We start from the raw sequence: 15,264 nt of genomic DNA, 5'->3' as shown, positions 1-15,264 counted from the left end.
TTTTAATCTTTGATTTTACCATTTTTGTATGAATGTTAGAGATAGGCTGCTCACAATCCTCAGTACGTGGCAAATAAACTTAAACTTTTCAAAAATTAAACCAATTAACTTCCACTTTGCAGTCTGATCTGGAGCTTAGAGACCAGGGCGCAGGGTTGTCAGATTCACTTGCTGTTTGCTCTTTGCATTAATGCATTTAATTTAAGACTCCAGTGGACACCCACGGGAGTTGAGCACTTCAATGCTGCAATGCTGCCCTCTGCTGCAAACCGATTGTAAAAACAGCAGGTCAGATCTGTCCCTCAATTTACAGCTGTAGTTTTTTTGAAGGCAAGAGCAAATCCTGCAAAAGATTAAAACAGATATAGTAATGGTGCAGAGTTCAGAGGGAGGATAGAGTTTCACTTCCCCACACTGCAAAAGTGCAGACATCAATGCAATAAATGCACTCAGTTCATTCTAAATGATGTGCCTGGTTTGATCAGAGCAGCTGTCCAGAGGTGAAAACAAGGGAAATTCACAAGAGCTAAAGTAATAACAAGTATACCCACAAAGAAATTTGCTACACTCAAGTGGTGAAAGATAACTTGCAGACTTGGTGCATTTCGCTGAGTGATGAAACTGTTGCACACCATTCATTAGATAGTGCAGTACAGAAGCAGACTCTTCAGCTCACCTATCCACGTGAGTGCAGTGGCTAGCAGAATGCAACAGCAATCTGGGCTCAAACCCAACACTCTCTGTAAGGAGTTTGCACATTATCCCCGTGACCTGCGTGGGTCTTCCTCCGGGTGCTCCGGTTTCCTCCCACATTGCAAAGACGTACAGCATTAATATGATAAATGGTCACACGGGTCCATTTGGGCAGTGCTGGCTCATGAGCCAGAATGGCCTGTAACCATTTTGTATCATCAAATGTAAAAAATGTTAAAAATTTATTTAAATTTAAAATGTAATTTAAATCAAACTAAAGCTTAACTGCTCATTCTTGATAGATGTTCCTCCATCCCCATTCTAAATATCTCTCTTTCTTTCTTTGGCTTGGCTTCGCGGACAAAGATTTATGGAGGGGTAAATGTCCACATCAGCTGCAGGCTCGTTTGTGGTTGACAAGTCCGATGCGGGACAGGCAGACACGGTTGCAGCGGTTGCAGGGGAAAATTTGTTGGTTGGGGTTTGTATCTCTCTAGAAGCCTTTTAAATGCTAGCATTGTCTTGGCCTGTAGGCAAAATTGGGTTTGGGAGAGCATGGTGCAGAGGTGTGGTATCTCATCGGATAAGCACTTCAACAGTTCAAACAATGACTCGACTCAAAGCGCATGAGAATCGTGGCTTGTTTCCAAGGAGCAACAGGGAGAGAACGCCTTCCCAATTCAGCCGAGGGGAGCTCATATTATTTAAAACGGTCTGAAGAGCATTTCAAACATCAGTTCCAACCTGATCGCAAAACCCCAATGTGAAAGGGACATCAAACATGTTCCTCAAAACAATCTGTTTTTGGCCAGGGGTAGGGAGTGAAAGAGAGCAAAGGAAAGGAATTGAATTTTAGATTTGTACAAGTATTCTGCAAAAAAAAAGAATGCTGTTTTCAAAGTTCTTGCCAGAAGGATTTCAGACTGTGGCAAGAAATAAAACTCAGCAAAGTAACCTACATTTCCCAAACAGCAGTACCTGTGAAGAGAACAATGGTTCACATTTTGGGCCTGCAATCTTTCATCAGGACCAAGAGAGAAGTAAAAATCAAGTTCATTTCAAATGAGGGAGTAATGTGCAGATTATAGGGAATATCTTAGATAGAGGAAGACAAATTGGATTAATGGATGCAGTTTCAAGCACATTAAGCTTTATTTGTCTGCACACACAATGTTATTCAGGGAGAGTCTGTGGGATGTGCCAGCAGGTTAGACTACACCATTTGAATAAGTAAATCTGAGCGAGACAATTATGATGTCATTCTCTGCTGAGCAATGAGAGAATGCACTATGACCAGCCCAGGTCACAATTGCACAGTGGGTTTCCTCAGCAGAGGTGTGGACCCAGTTTACAGGGACTGGGCACTCTGCTGTGTTAGAGACCAATCTGGGAGTAGCTTTGCAATTAGTCCAGAGAGCTTGCTTCCATCCACCATGGGAAAGGTGCCACCCTCCATAAGCGAGCTCCAGTCACCAGCCCCAGTACAAAACTCCCTTGGACAGGGCACAAATTGGAAACAAGCAGCAGAGAGCTGGTGTGATAAACGAGGAATGTCATACGAAAGCCTCAGGGGGTCTGGAGCAGACACATGTCGTTGAGGCAGATGTATCCGTTTTGTTCGATTCCATAGCATTTAATCCGCTTACTTTAACAAAACAATCAGAAAAAAAACCAAAAAAGAAACAAGAAGCAGGAATGTAACAATGGGCAATTCTACACCGTTGAACATATTCATCTTTCTATTCTTTTGAGGCCAACTACTTCTCCGCACAAGCCTCTGAGGAGCTGAGGACAGTCATATAAACTGCTTGAATGTTGTACAGTAGTTGTTCCAAGGCTGTCAGTGTACATTGTATAAGCAAGAAATTAATGATCACGCGCTACATTGTTGATAGCAGGTGATGTTCTGCATTCCTGCATTATTAGCAGTAGCCATTAAGCCACAAGGACAGACTGTTCATTCTTACCTGCCTTGGGTCAGAAGGACCCGTAGGTGACTCCAATTCAATGGTGACTGGGCCATCATTCTGTATGTGCACTTGCATGTAGGCTCCAAACTTGCCATCTAAAATGATCAATTTAAACTCATTAAACTCTTCACTGCAACTGGCTCTCATTTTCAGTTTCCATTTATGTGTCATCATTTCTTCACTTTAAAAACTGCCACTGCCCTCTACATTCACAGTTATTCCAGCATCTGACAGGGTTCAAAGGTCGAAGACCTCACACCAGGTCAGGAACTGCTGGAAACCGTCTTGTGGGAGCCAGGTATAGAGACCAGGAACCGTGAGGGTGCTGAGGGTGAGCAGGGCTCCAGAGGGGCCTTGGGCGCTGACACCGTCCTGATGATATTGGGAGCTGGGAACCTGGGGTTGAGGAGGTTGACGGATGCCTGGAGTTCACTGGATCGGACAGGAGACTGAGCTGCTATGGAGGTTACAGGGGCACAGAATGTTTCTGAAGGGGGACTCTTCCTCATCTTGGTAGGGGAGCTGGACTAGTGGTGCATCTTTGTGGTCTTTACTGGGCAAACTCTGTATTTGTGTCAGTAACCATAAAGGTAGTAGGATCATCACATCTTACTCTATACTTCTTATAATATAAGAGGACATTCAGTCCATCTAATGTCTGCTGGCAGTCAGCAAAAAAACCCAATCAATCCCATTCTGCTCTCCCTATAGCTCTCTTTGGTCCTCCAACTTATTGGGTGCATGTTTCATTCTGTTACCACATACTTGCATCCTTATGGACAGGAAGGGTTTGGAAGGTCAATGGACTAAATTCGGCAAATGGGACCAGCCCAGAATGCCAACTTGGTCAACATGGATGAGTTGGGGGCCAAGGGTCAGTGTCATGACTCAACGATTCATACCCCACTGTCAGGTAATTCACAGTGGCCAGTTAACTGGTCCAGCATGTGGAGGAAACCCACAGGGGTCTCAGGGACAATCTGCAAATTCCACACAGGCACCATCCAAGGTCGAGATCAAACCCATGTCTCTGGCACTGTGAGGGTCTAGCTGCACCACTGTGGTGCCCACAAAACAGATTGAGCAGAAATAAATGGCCCTGAAAAGTTAACAATGAGTTCTGGAGAGATTTGTCGCAGCTGAATCAGCCCAGAGGTGAGATGCATACCTCCATCTACTTGGAATGCCACGACCCACATTCAGGGACAGCAGAATACAAAAACTAAGCAACAAGTGATCCTTAATGATTCCACACACAGCTCCAGAGATTCGGATCAAATCTGGCTCACCAGAGCTGTGAATTAGAAGTGGTAATAAGCCACATTAAACCCCGGAGTTTCAGTCAATAAAACAAAAACTTAACAGGGAATGTTAAGTTCTAAAGCCCATGTGATACTTACCACGCAATGAGGAGCAGCAGCGATTGGGGATGATGTACCCCCCCCCCCCCTTCTTTGTCCAACACTCCAGGGTATTATCACCCTTATCATCATCAGTCCAAGCCACCTGCATTCAATCCACCCCTTCTGATCTGTGCTGGGCTTCTTCATTTATTAATCATTTTCCTCTGCGGCAACATATTTATTTCATGTCTCAGGCTGTCAGTGCCTTTCTGTGGCTGAGCTTTCCTCTGGCAGTGCACCTTAATGTAACACACCCTTGGGTTTTAGGCCAACCATAAGCATGTTCCTTCCCCGCGCCCCACCCCAAGCTCTTGGCCTGTCACTTTAATTCTCTGACATCCCTGGCCTCAGACTCTCTCAAGAAACAGTGGGTTGCTGGGTGTGTGGATGTAATTGCAAGACTTACCCTGCTTTCCACAGCTTCAACTCCCCCACCCCCACCCTCCCCGCGGAGAGTGGTGGGTGTATGGAGCAAGATGCCAGAGGTGACAGATGATATTGCAATGCAGGGAGAGGTTGGGCTTAGAGCTGTATAGGTCAAACACAGGCAGGTGGAACATTTTGTCAGCATGGGCAAGTTGGGCTGAAGGGCCTGTTTCCATGCTGTGTGGCTCTTTAACTCAGGTCGCCATCCCAATTTTTTTTAGACAGCAGGTGCCAGTGCTATTCTGTTATTCATCTCAATCTCTCCTACCTTCCACCCTATCCTTCATCTTCTCTTTGGCTTACCTTTCCTGTTTCACCGCCTCCACATATACATCTTTAATTTCCTCGCAGATCTGACAAAAGGTCACCAATCTGCCATGCGAGCTGCTTCTGGCCACTGTAAATTACCAGGCAGTGGGGGTACAAGTCATGGAGCCCTTTGGCCCCACTCACCCAAGTTGGCATTCTGGACTGGTCTCATTGCCTGCATTTGGTTCATTATCCTTCCAAACCATTCCTGTCCATTGGATGCAAGCACATGGTAACAGAATGAAACACACGCCCAATAAGTTGCAGTGCTGAAGGGACCAGTTTCTCCCTCTGTGCAGGTTGCCTGATCTGCTGAGTGTTCTTGTGTTACAATTTGGATCTCCAGCATCTGTCTATTGCTTTAGTGAGCCATCTCCAGTGTTAGCTCACTGTCCTCAGCGGAACCAGGACTCCAGGACTCTCATTCAGGAGACCAAATCTGATGATAAGGTGCACTCCTGCTGTGTGAATGGAGCCCCGTCTATCCTCAAGAACTTCAAACACCATCCAGGACAAAGCAGCCTGTTTAAAAAGGCCACCTTAAACATTAATTCCCTCCACTACCAGCTGCAATGTCTTCAAAATGCCCGGCAATAACTCATACAAAACCCTTCACCCCCAACACCAAGAAGGGCAAGAGCACCACCACTAGCTGGTTCCCTTCAGGAGCACATGTTTTTTTTTAAAATCAGGAAATCTATCACCATTCCTTCACTGTATTACCATCATCATTTTATGTACTTGGGAAACTGCAGCAAGTAGGACTATCATTGCATCTGTACAGCATACTTATGTATATGACAACAAACTTCATAAACTTAATTAATTCACTGTTCCTGGGTCTATATCCTGTTTTTAAGTTGATGTTTGTTTAACTGTCACATTATATTGAATACAGTGAGATGGGTTCTTCTGCGAGCAGTCTAACAAGTCATCTCTAAGATTCATGCAACTGTGTAAAGAGCACACTTTACAGAGTTCAATGATAAGGAAGATCAATTAGCACCAAGGGTAGCTTCAGAACACTGCTGAGGGGTTCATTCATAAGCCTGATGGCTGAGGGGAAGAAATGGTCTTTAAGCCTGTTTTCACACTGTTCAGCCTTCTCCCTAATGGGAGGAGGGGGGAAGAGAATGTGTCTGGGGTGCAATAAGTGCTTCAAGGGTGTTGGCTGCCTTCCTGAGGCTGTGGGAGATGTAGAGTCCATGAGAAGCTCCCTCCCGACAGCATTGTGGAAACACTTTCACCAGAAAAGAGCATGGGCTAGCCACCACCTGTTCAAGGGCTGCTGGCATTGCCCAGATTCCAAGAAGTTTTTTTTAAAAACCCCACAGGATTCCACCATGCACTAAATTCACAATTTCATCAAATTTTCCACAGCCTGCTCTTGGATTTTCAGTTCTCTTTTGGCCCTGCTCATTTTCCTGCTGGTTCTATTTCTTTCCTCTTCCACTTTCCACCCCAGAAGGAAGAACATACAGGCCAAACCATGCTGCTTCATGCCAAAGGGGTTGGTAATGAAAGGGAGTTACAAAACATTATCATCTATAATTCATTTTTGAGGAAACTGCAGAGTTGTCTTCAACATTAATGACACCATTTCCAGACAAAGATGATTGGATAATTTCACCATCAAGCCTGTTGGCCAACCATGACTGAGACTGTACTGTAGGTAGGAACCTGCCAGAAATGTCCAGCAATTCAGAATGGAATAGTCAGCATTTGAATGGGCAAGGGGTTAACCAAAATATGATTCCACCTTGCTACATGTTGCCATGGCAGTTTTAAACAGTAGATTTTAACTTGCCATGTGCTGGAAGGATGACAGCTGGGGAAGAGGACTTATACAAGGGTTGCCAAGGACTACCTCTGGTTCGCTGGCATGAACTCAGGTCAAACATCATCAGAGATAAGAAGGTGCTAATACCTGATGATGGAAAAGTACAGTTCTACAGACTTTTGCTGGGGTTGAGAAGTAGGAATCGATTGGCGAGGCCCAATGAGCCTCTGCTCTGGGAGGGAAAAGATAGAGAAGCAAACAATCAGGGTCACCAGTACTGGAGGCTGGATGACCTGGCACAGAATAAATAAGTGAGAAGTTTCCTTCCCACAAGCTTTATGCTTCAAAAAATACTGTTGATGTCATAAAGTTAGGTTCTCATAAAGTTTGCTGAAGTAGCCGGTAGTTCTCTGGCTATATATATAACCTTGATTCATGTCAGAAATAAATATTTGACTCGATAACAGAGACCAAACACAAAAAGAAAACACGTGCAAGATAAAAAGAATACTTTCTCACTGCAGAACGGCACTAGGTGACTCGCCAAGATGAGCAGGACCAACTGAAGTATTTGGTAGGCCACATCAATCAGCTTGTTGTGGCCCTGGGCAGAGAAAGGCCTTGCCATGGATTCCTAGGTCAACTTAAGCCTGGAGATGGACAATTCCCATTGATTTCAATGGGAATTCTAAGACAAAAATTACTTTTCTAGTTTGTTTTCATTTAAAAGAAAACTTTAGTCAAACATTTTTAAACAAGAAAGTCTGTGGGTGCTGGGGTTGAGTGCAACACACAAATGTGCTGGAGAAACTCAGCAGGTCACGCAGCATCCATAGGAAGTAAAAGTAACCAACGTTTCAGGTCTGAGCCCTTTGTCAGTGTGGAGGATTCTTAGCGAGAGCCTTTAGAGAATCAGTCTTCTCAGGGATCTTCAGCATGGCCTTGTGAGGTGCAGTTCTTGCCTCATGAGCCTCAATGACCATTTTGAGGAAGTGACATATGAAGGTAGGGCAATAGATATGGATTTCAGTAAACTATTGGACAAGGTCCCCCTTGGTTTGCTCATCCTGAAACTCATGAGGAATGGAATCCAAGGAAGCTTGGATTTGGAACTGGCTTGGCTGCAGAAAGCAGGGGGCTGTAGCAGCTGAAAGTATTCTGCCTGCAGGTCAGTGACCAGTGATGTTCTGCAGGGATCTGTTCTGGGACCCCTGCTCTTGGTGATTTTTAAAAAGGACTTCGATGAAGAAGGGACATCAAAGTCATTTTTTTAAATCATCAAGAGCAGGGGTCAGTAAGTTTTAAGGTGATACAAAGGTTGAAGATGTAATGAATAGTGAAGAAGAATGTAGGTTACAACAGGATGCAGAGTTGAGCAGAGAAGTGGCAAATGGAGTTCAATCTGGATAAGTGTGAAGTGATGCATTTTGGAAAGTCGAACTTAGAAGGCAGAGGATGTGGTTAATGAAAGGATTTTTAACAGTATGGTAGAAAGAGAGATCTTCGGGTCTAGGTCCATAAGTCCCTGAAGGTTGCCACAGAAGTTAATAGGGTGGTTAGGAAATGTATGCCTTCATTAGTCGGGGATTGACACAAAGAGCAGTGAGATAATGTGAAGTATAACACAATCTGCTGGAGGAACTCGGCAAGCTGAGCAGCATCAGTGAAAGTAAAAGAATGATCAATGTTTTGGGTCTGAACCCTGCATCAAGATTCACCCCACCCCACCCCACCCCCTCCCCTCCCCTCTAGAATGGAATGAACATCTGAATTGTAAAATATGGTGCACCTTCGGACACGAGTATTCTTCCCATATAATGAAACAGAGCCCACAGCAAATCCCTTGACATAAAATGCAACCCTACAACCCTATATTGAAATCAATGGGAATTGTCCATCTCCAGGCTTAACATTGGGAAGGAGGAACAATAAACAGACAAGATCCCAAGACCAAAAGATGTAGAAGCATAATTAGGCCATTTGGCCCACTAAGTCTGCTTGGTCATTTCTTCTCAACCCTGCTCTCCTACCTTCTCCTCTGCTTTAGGCCCTTTTACACTGCCCTTGAAAGACAGTAATAAACCTCCTTTTAACCGCTTCGTTTTACCTGTGTGAACACGACAAAACCAGATTGGGGGTGGAGGGTCATTTTCATCCTGGTACTTACCCTTCAAAGTAGGTAGTATCAGAGCCGATGCAAAACGCATCAGCTCCTATGTAAAGGGCTTACTCCCCTTCCCGGGATGCCAATGCTGTAATGCTGCAGGTCCCCCCTCCTTTTGCACTGGATGCCAGGTCCCTATGTAAAGGCCACACTGAACCGGCTTTTCTTGGTTCAGTGTGAACACTCTGATCCTACCCAATCTGCCTTTAAACATTCATTGGCATGTCAATTTAGTGGGTTCTCTGTGTAAAAGGAGTATTTGATACTCTTACAAATCAAGTACCTGTCAACCTATGCTATAAATCTACAAAATGACTTGGCCCCCACTGCTGCAAAGAACTCCACAGAATCTTCACCCTCTGGCTGAAAAATATACCCCCTCATCTCTGTTCTAAAGGGATGTCCTTTCATTTCTGAGGTTGTGCTCTCTGATCCTCGACTCTCCTGCTACAGGAAGATTCTTCTCCACATCGATTTTATCTAGCTCTTTCAATATTAATTTAATTTCAATGAGATTCTTCCCTATCCCCCCACCACCCTCCCCCCAAATCTTTCTAAATTGTACAGGCCCAAAGCCACTAAAAGATGGAACCATTCAATATTAAACAAGATGGGGGGTTTCATGGCAAATCCGCTCCCCAGATCTGCCACGTTCACCTGGGTTTGGGAATGTTCACTCTGCCCCTGGAAGCCCGTTTGGAGATTCTAAAGGCTCAGTAAGAAGCAACATCACCCAAACATGCAGCCACGGCAGCCAATGCCTGAAAAGGGCAGAGAATAGAAGTGGGCATGAGCAAGTCTGCAGCAGGGGCTGGGATGAACTAGACGAAGAAAACCCTGACAAATAATCACTTAACTGGGGTCTCCAGGTCAATCCCCCAGTAAATCCCTGGGTTGTCCTGACGAGCCGCACTGCTCGAGCTCTTCCTCGGCATCAAAGGAAAGGACATCCCCCCACCTCTGTGTGACAGGGTTAATCCTACTCCATCAGCCTTGCCCACCCCACCTCCACTCGCACCCTGTGGCTCAGCAGCTCCCCATACCTTTCACAAGCTCTGGCCTGTAGGCCTTCCTGACATGTTGCAAGAACCCACTGTAGAAGGTCTCCGACTGCTCGGCTCCCATTGCCAAGTGGAAATCGGGCTTGCTGCCCTTCAGGATGCATTGCAGCGTAAACTGACTGATGAAGAGGATCTCATACTGCTTGTCCATCACACTCTTACACCAATGCTTGCCATTTTCATCTTCAAACAACCTCAAGTTCAGGATCTTGCGAACCCTGTTGAACAAATCACATGGATAATTTAGCAACACATTTTTTTTAAATTTAAATTTAAATACAGAATGATAATGGGCCATTCCGGCCCATGAGCCCAGGCCACCCAAATACACCAGTTAATCTCAAACCTTGATACATTTTTGGAGGATAGGAGGAAACTGGTGAACCAAGAGGATACCCACACAGACACTGGGTGAACGTATAAACTCCCTTGCAGATAATGCAGGACTTGAACCCGGGTGTTAGCTATATGGTGCTGAACTAACTCAGCGGGTCAGTCAACGTTCCAGGTCAGGACAAGGATAAAATAGATGAAAGTGCATATATAAAGGGGAAAAGCCTCAGAGATAAGAGGATATTGGACAGAAGGTGCAAGAGGTGGAGACAGCCACAGATCTCACATAACAATGTTTCACCTGAAAATACTGAATAGTTGAGAACAGAAAAAAATCACCATCACCTTTCTTGACCTCAAAGGTTATTACTCTACATTTGTACTGTGACAGATTATGTTATATTTTATAGTAGATAAATTGTGGGTCACATAAAAACACTTAAAAACAGACCAGATTTAAAATGCCAGAGTTCTGTTCAAGCCAGACAGTCCAGGCTCTGGATGCCTTTGAAAAACCTTTGAAGGATGTCTATTAGGACTTCACAAGTAGGAGTTAATTGGATAGCTTGTGGAAAAACCCCATTTTGAAGATGGGTTGTGAGTTCTTAGTTCAGCCTGGCCTAAGCCCTTGTGGTCCATACACGAGGAGGGGACAGGCTGTATAATGTTTCGCTTGAAATAAGGGAAACAAAAAGGAACTCTGTGATGACCCGAAAGAAAAAGGTGATCATCTGGAAACTCCTGATGGGGCAAGTTTCTTCGGCAAGACACTGAAGTAGCTGATCTAAAGGAATCAGTTGTGCGTGTGCAACAAACAACAAATATCTCTCTGAAAACAGACAAGAACCTTCCTGAGGGGTAAGTATTTACTTTTCAAGCACCAAAGCCTGGTGAAATTCATAAATGTTAAATTCTGTGCACAGTATGAGAATTGCCTGCAACCAGTGAACTTAGAGGAGTAAGAAGTGAGATTGGAGTGTGAATTAAAGAACTTTTCTGAATTTATATACACATTACATACACGTGAGCTTAGAATTAGAAGAAAGTAAAGTTTGGTAGTTAATACTAACAAGTTAAAGTTTGATCCTGTTTTCATGTTTAAAGATAATTAAAAGTAACTTTTGTTTAAGTAACCATTTGTCTTGGTGAATATCTATTGCTGCTGGGTTTATGGGTCCTCTGGGCTCATAACAATATCTACAGTGCTCTTCTTAATGTTTTCCTTTATTTGCCCCTATGCTCCACAGTTTTAAATCAAACAATTCACATGTGATTAAATAGCACATTTCAGATTTTATTCAAGGTTATTTGTACACATTTGACCATGTAGAAATTACAGCACTTTTTATACATAGTTCCCCCATTTCAGGGCACCATAAAGTTTGGGACATTTGGATTCACAGGTGTTTGTGATACTCAGGTATGTTTAATTGCTTCATCGGTGCAGGTAGAAGAGACCTAGACTTCCTTTTAAGTTTTTAAATTGCTTTTGGAGTCTGCAGTTGCCATTTTTAAACACAAACACCAGAGTTTAGTCAAAAAAGCCGTTATGAGGCTGCAAAACAAGAACAAATAGTAAGAGGCATCTCCCAAATCTTAGGATTATCAAAATCACAGTTTGGAACTTCATTAAGAAGAAAGGACGTACTGGTGAGCTCAGTAATCACAAAGGGACTGGTAGGCCAAGGAAGACCTCCACTGCTGAGGACAGAGGAATTCTCATCATAATGAAGAAAAATTCACAAACACCTCTCCGACAGATCAGAAACACTCTTCAGGAGGCAGGTGTGGATGTGTCAATGACGACTGTCTGCAGAAGACTTCGTGAACAGAAATACAGAGGTTACACTGCAAGATGCAAACCACAGATTAGTTTGCCAAGAAGTATTTAAAAGAGCCTGAAAATTTTTGAAAAAAGGTCTTGTGGACCTCTGAGACTAAGATTAACCTGTATTAGAGTGATGGCAAGAGCCAAGTGTGTAAAAGGTGTAAAAGAACTGGCCAATATCTGAAGCATACCACCTCATCTGTGAAACATGGTGGTGGGGGTGTTATGGCCTGGGCATGTATGGCTGCCACAGGTACTGGCACCCTTATCTTCATTGATGATGTAACTGCTGGCGGCAGTAGCAAAATAAATTCTGAGGAGTTTAGAAACATCTGCTCAAGTTCGAGCAAGTGCTTCCAAACAAAATGGGGCTTGTTCATGGACTACTATCAGAATCTTAAGAGTTAGTGTTGGTTTGGAATTTTGACATTGTGCTGTCCCGTTCAAAGATGGTGCCACTTGGATTTTTGAATGTTAATCCTCCACCTTGCTGAGGAGAAGAGGTTTAGAAATTATTTCTTTTTTTCTTCTTTTGTTATGTTTTATTGTATCATCGTGGTGGTGCTATTGTGTTTCTAAACTTGTACATAGGATCATTACTGTAACTTTGTTTCCGAGTCCTGTAGTGCATTTCATAATTCTTCTTTGGCTTGGCTTCGCGGACGAAGATTTATGGAGGGGGTAAAAAGTCCACGTCAGCTGCAGGCTCGTTTGTGGCTGACAAGTCCGATGCGGGACAGGCAGACACGATTGCAGCGGTTGCAGGGGAAAATTGGTTGGTTGGGGTTGGGTGTTGGGTTTTTCCTCCTTTGCCTTTTGTCAGTGAGGTGGGCTCTGCGGTCTTCTTCAAAGGAGGTTGCTGCCCGCCAAACTGTGAGGCGCCAAGATGCACGGTTTGAGGCGTTATCAGCCCACTGGCGGTGGTCAATGTGGCAGGCACCAAGAGATTTCTTTAGGCAGTCCTTGTACCTTTTCTTTGGTGCACCTCTGTCACGGTGGCCAGTGGAGAGCTCGCCATATAACACGATCTTGGGAAGGCGATGGTCCCAAGACGTGACCCATCCAGCGCAGCTGGATCTTCAGCAGCGTGGACTCGATGCTGTCGACCTCTGCCATCTCGAGTACTTCGACGTTAGGGATGTAAGCGCTCCAATGGATGTTGAGGATGGAGCGGAGACAACGCTGGTGGAAGCGTTCTAGGAGCCGTAGGTGGTGCCGGTAGAGGACCCATGATTCGGAGCCGAACAGGAGTGTGGGTATGACAACGGCTCTGTATACGCTTATCTTTGTGAGGTTTTTCAGTTGTAAAAATATCAATAAAATTTTTTTTTTTTTAACGTTTGAGCAATTGTCTCAAAACTCGTTGGGCAGCAAGACAATGATCCCAAACATACTGTTAAATCAACAAAGCAGATTTTCAAAGCTTAAAAAAAAACTGGGAAATTCTTGAATGGTCAAGTCAGTCACCTGATCCAAATACAACTGAGCAGGTCTTCCATATGCTGAAGTAAAAAAACTTGAGGAGACAAGCCTCTGAAATAAGCCGGAGTTGAAGATGCCTGCAGTAGAGGTTGCTGGGCAGAGCAACTCCAGAGAAGATACTCAGCACCTGGTGATGTCTATGAAACACAGACAACATGCTTTAAAACTGCTACAGTTGTATCTGTGCTGAAGTGGTCTACCGCTACAAGTCTAAATGACTATTGTTCAGTTGCACTTACTCCCATCATCACCAAGTGTTTTGCTAGGTTGGTTCTATCTCACTTGAAATCTTGTTTTCCTGCCACTATGGACCAACATCAATTTGCCAATCATACTAACAGGATGTCAGAGGATGCCATTTCAACAGTGCTACATCTGACTCATCTTGATAGACCCAACTCTTAAGTTAGAATCTTATTCATCGATTACAGTTCAACTTTCAACACTGTTATACCATCAAAGCTGATAACCAAATTCATTTGTACAGTATCAGCCCATCTCTTTGTAATTGGATTCTGGATTTCCTTACTAACAGACCTCAGTCTTTAGGCTGGGCAATATTTTTTGCTCCAGTCTGAGCCCCCTTTTGTATTCCATCTTTACCTCCGACTGCTTTCCAATGTAGAGTACAAACTTAATTACTAAGTTTGTAGGTGACACCACGGTGGTAGGCCTGATCACAGGGGACAATGAAATGGCCTATAGGGGTGAGGTTCAGCATTTAGCCTTGTGGTGTGCTGAGAACAATCTGATACTCAATACCCAAAAGACAAAGGAGGTCATTTCGATTTTAACATGGGCAAGAATTCACACTCACGTCCCAATTTACATCAATGGGGTGGTGGTGGAGCGTTTACAGAGCTTTAAATTCCTGGGGGCCCATATCTCGGCTGATCTTACTTAGTCTTTGAATTTATCAATTATGATCAAAAAAGCATAAAAACATCTTTATTTTTTGAGATTCACAAGGAAGATACATCTCTGCCCAAGGATACTGTTGGATTTCTATAGATGCACAATTGAGAGCATGCTGAGGTGAGGTACGGGAATCGTACTGTTCAAGATCATAAGGCATTCCAGTGGGTAGTGAAAACTGCCTAACGGATTGTTGGAATGCTGTTGCCTCCCATTGAATCTATCTATCTATAGGGGACGATGTTTGGGCAGGGGAAGAAATATGATCAAAGATGCAACACACCTTAACCATGAACTACTTACTCTCCTACCATCAGGCAGACACCATAGGAGCCTTCACTCGTGCACCACTAGGCTTAAAAAGAGCTTTTTTTAAATGAAGCCGTGACGACGTTAAACACCAATTCACGGCGCTGAGTGGTGCTGCACTTATATTTTATATTCAGTAATTTTAACAATTTGTTTTTGAACAGTGTGGTTTTAATTGCATATGGTTTATTGTATGTTTTTTTATCGTAATATATGTACCTCTATTTTAAATTCCAGTTGATGCTAATTGTGTTTCATTAGCTGGTCCACCAGCACAATGACAATAAAGTGTATCAACATCATCACAGACTTCAAGCAGTCATTGAATGCAAGGAATATGCAACAAAGTTCTAAATCCGACTGCTTTAATATACATACCATTCCTGTCACAAATGTTAAGGTGCCCAGAAATTAGGGGATTATGTATAAAAAGTGCTATAATTTCTCTACATAATCAAAGCAAAATGAATACAAATACCCTTGAATAAAATCTGGAATGTGCACTTCGATCGTGTGAATTGTTTGCTAACAAATGTACAACTGTGGAGCACAGAGGAAAAAAAAGGAAAAAAGTGTCTCTGCTCCAGATGT

General features: G+C 43.7%; 1 protein-coding gene and 1 long non-coding RNA gene across 10 annotated transcripts in view; one reads left to right on the top strand and one right to left on the bottom strand.

Annotated features, from left to right (window-relative positions):
* The window catches only part of LOC138760954 (uncharacterized), a 129,823-nt gene that overhangs the window by 7,572 nt on the left and 106,987 nt on the right, over positions 1-15,264 (top strand). The gene's annotated exons all lie outside the window — the stretch shown is intronic.
* The window catches only part of dtd1 (D-aminoacyl-tRNA deacylase 1), a 208,729-nt gene that overhangs the window by 162,048 nt on the left and 31,417 nt on the right, over positions 1-15,264 (bottom strand). For all 7 annotated transcript variants that reach the window (XR_011355992.1, XR_011355993.1, XR_011355991.1 and 4 more), the window contains exons 3-4: positions 9,789-10,024; positions 2,661-2,758 (exon numbers count right to left, since the gene is read on the bottom strand). Coding sequence is in view for 4 of the 7 variants with exons in the window: in XM_069932343.1 (XP_069788444.1) it covers positions 2,661-2,758; positions 9,789-10,024 (334 nt within the window). In the remaining 3 variants the exon portion in view is untranslated. The remainder of the gene's footprint in view (positions 1-2,660; positions 2,759-9,788; positions 10,025-15,264) is intronic.

The sequence above is a fragment of the Narcine bancroftii genome, chromosome 4 (assembly GCF_036971445.1).
Source record: "Narcine bancroftii isolate sNarBan1 chromosome 4, sNarBan1.hap1, whole genome shotgun sequence".
In the NCBI taxonomy this organism is placed as follows: Eukaryota; Metazoa; Chordata; class Chondrichthyes; order Torpediniformes; family Narcinidae; genus Narcine; species Narcine bancroftii.
Note: the sequence above shows the minus strand (reverse complement) of the source record. Positions and strands in the feature narration are given on the sequence as shown.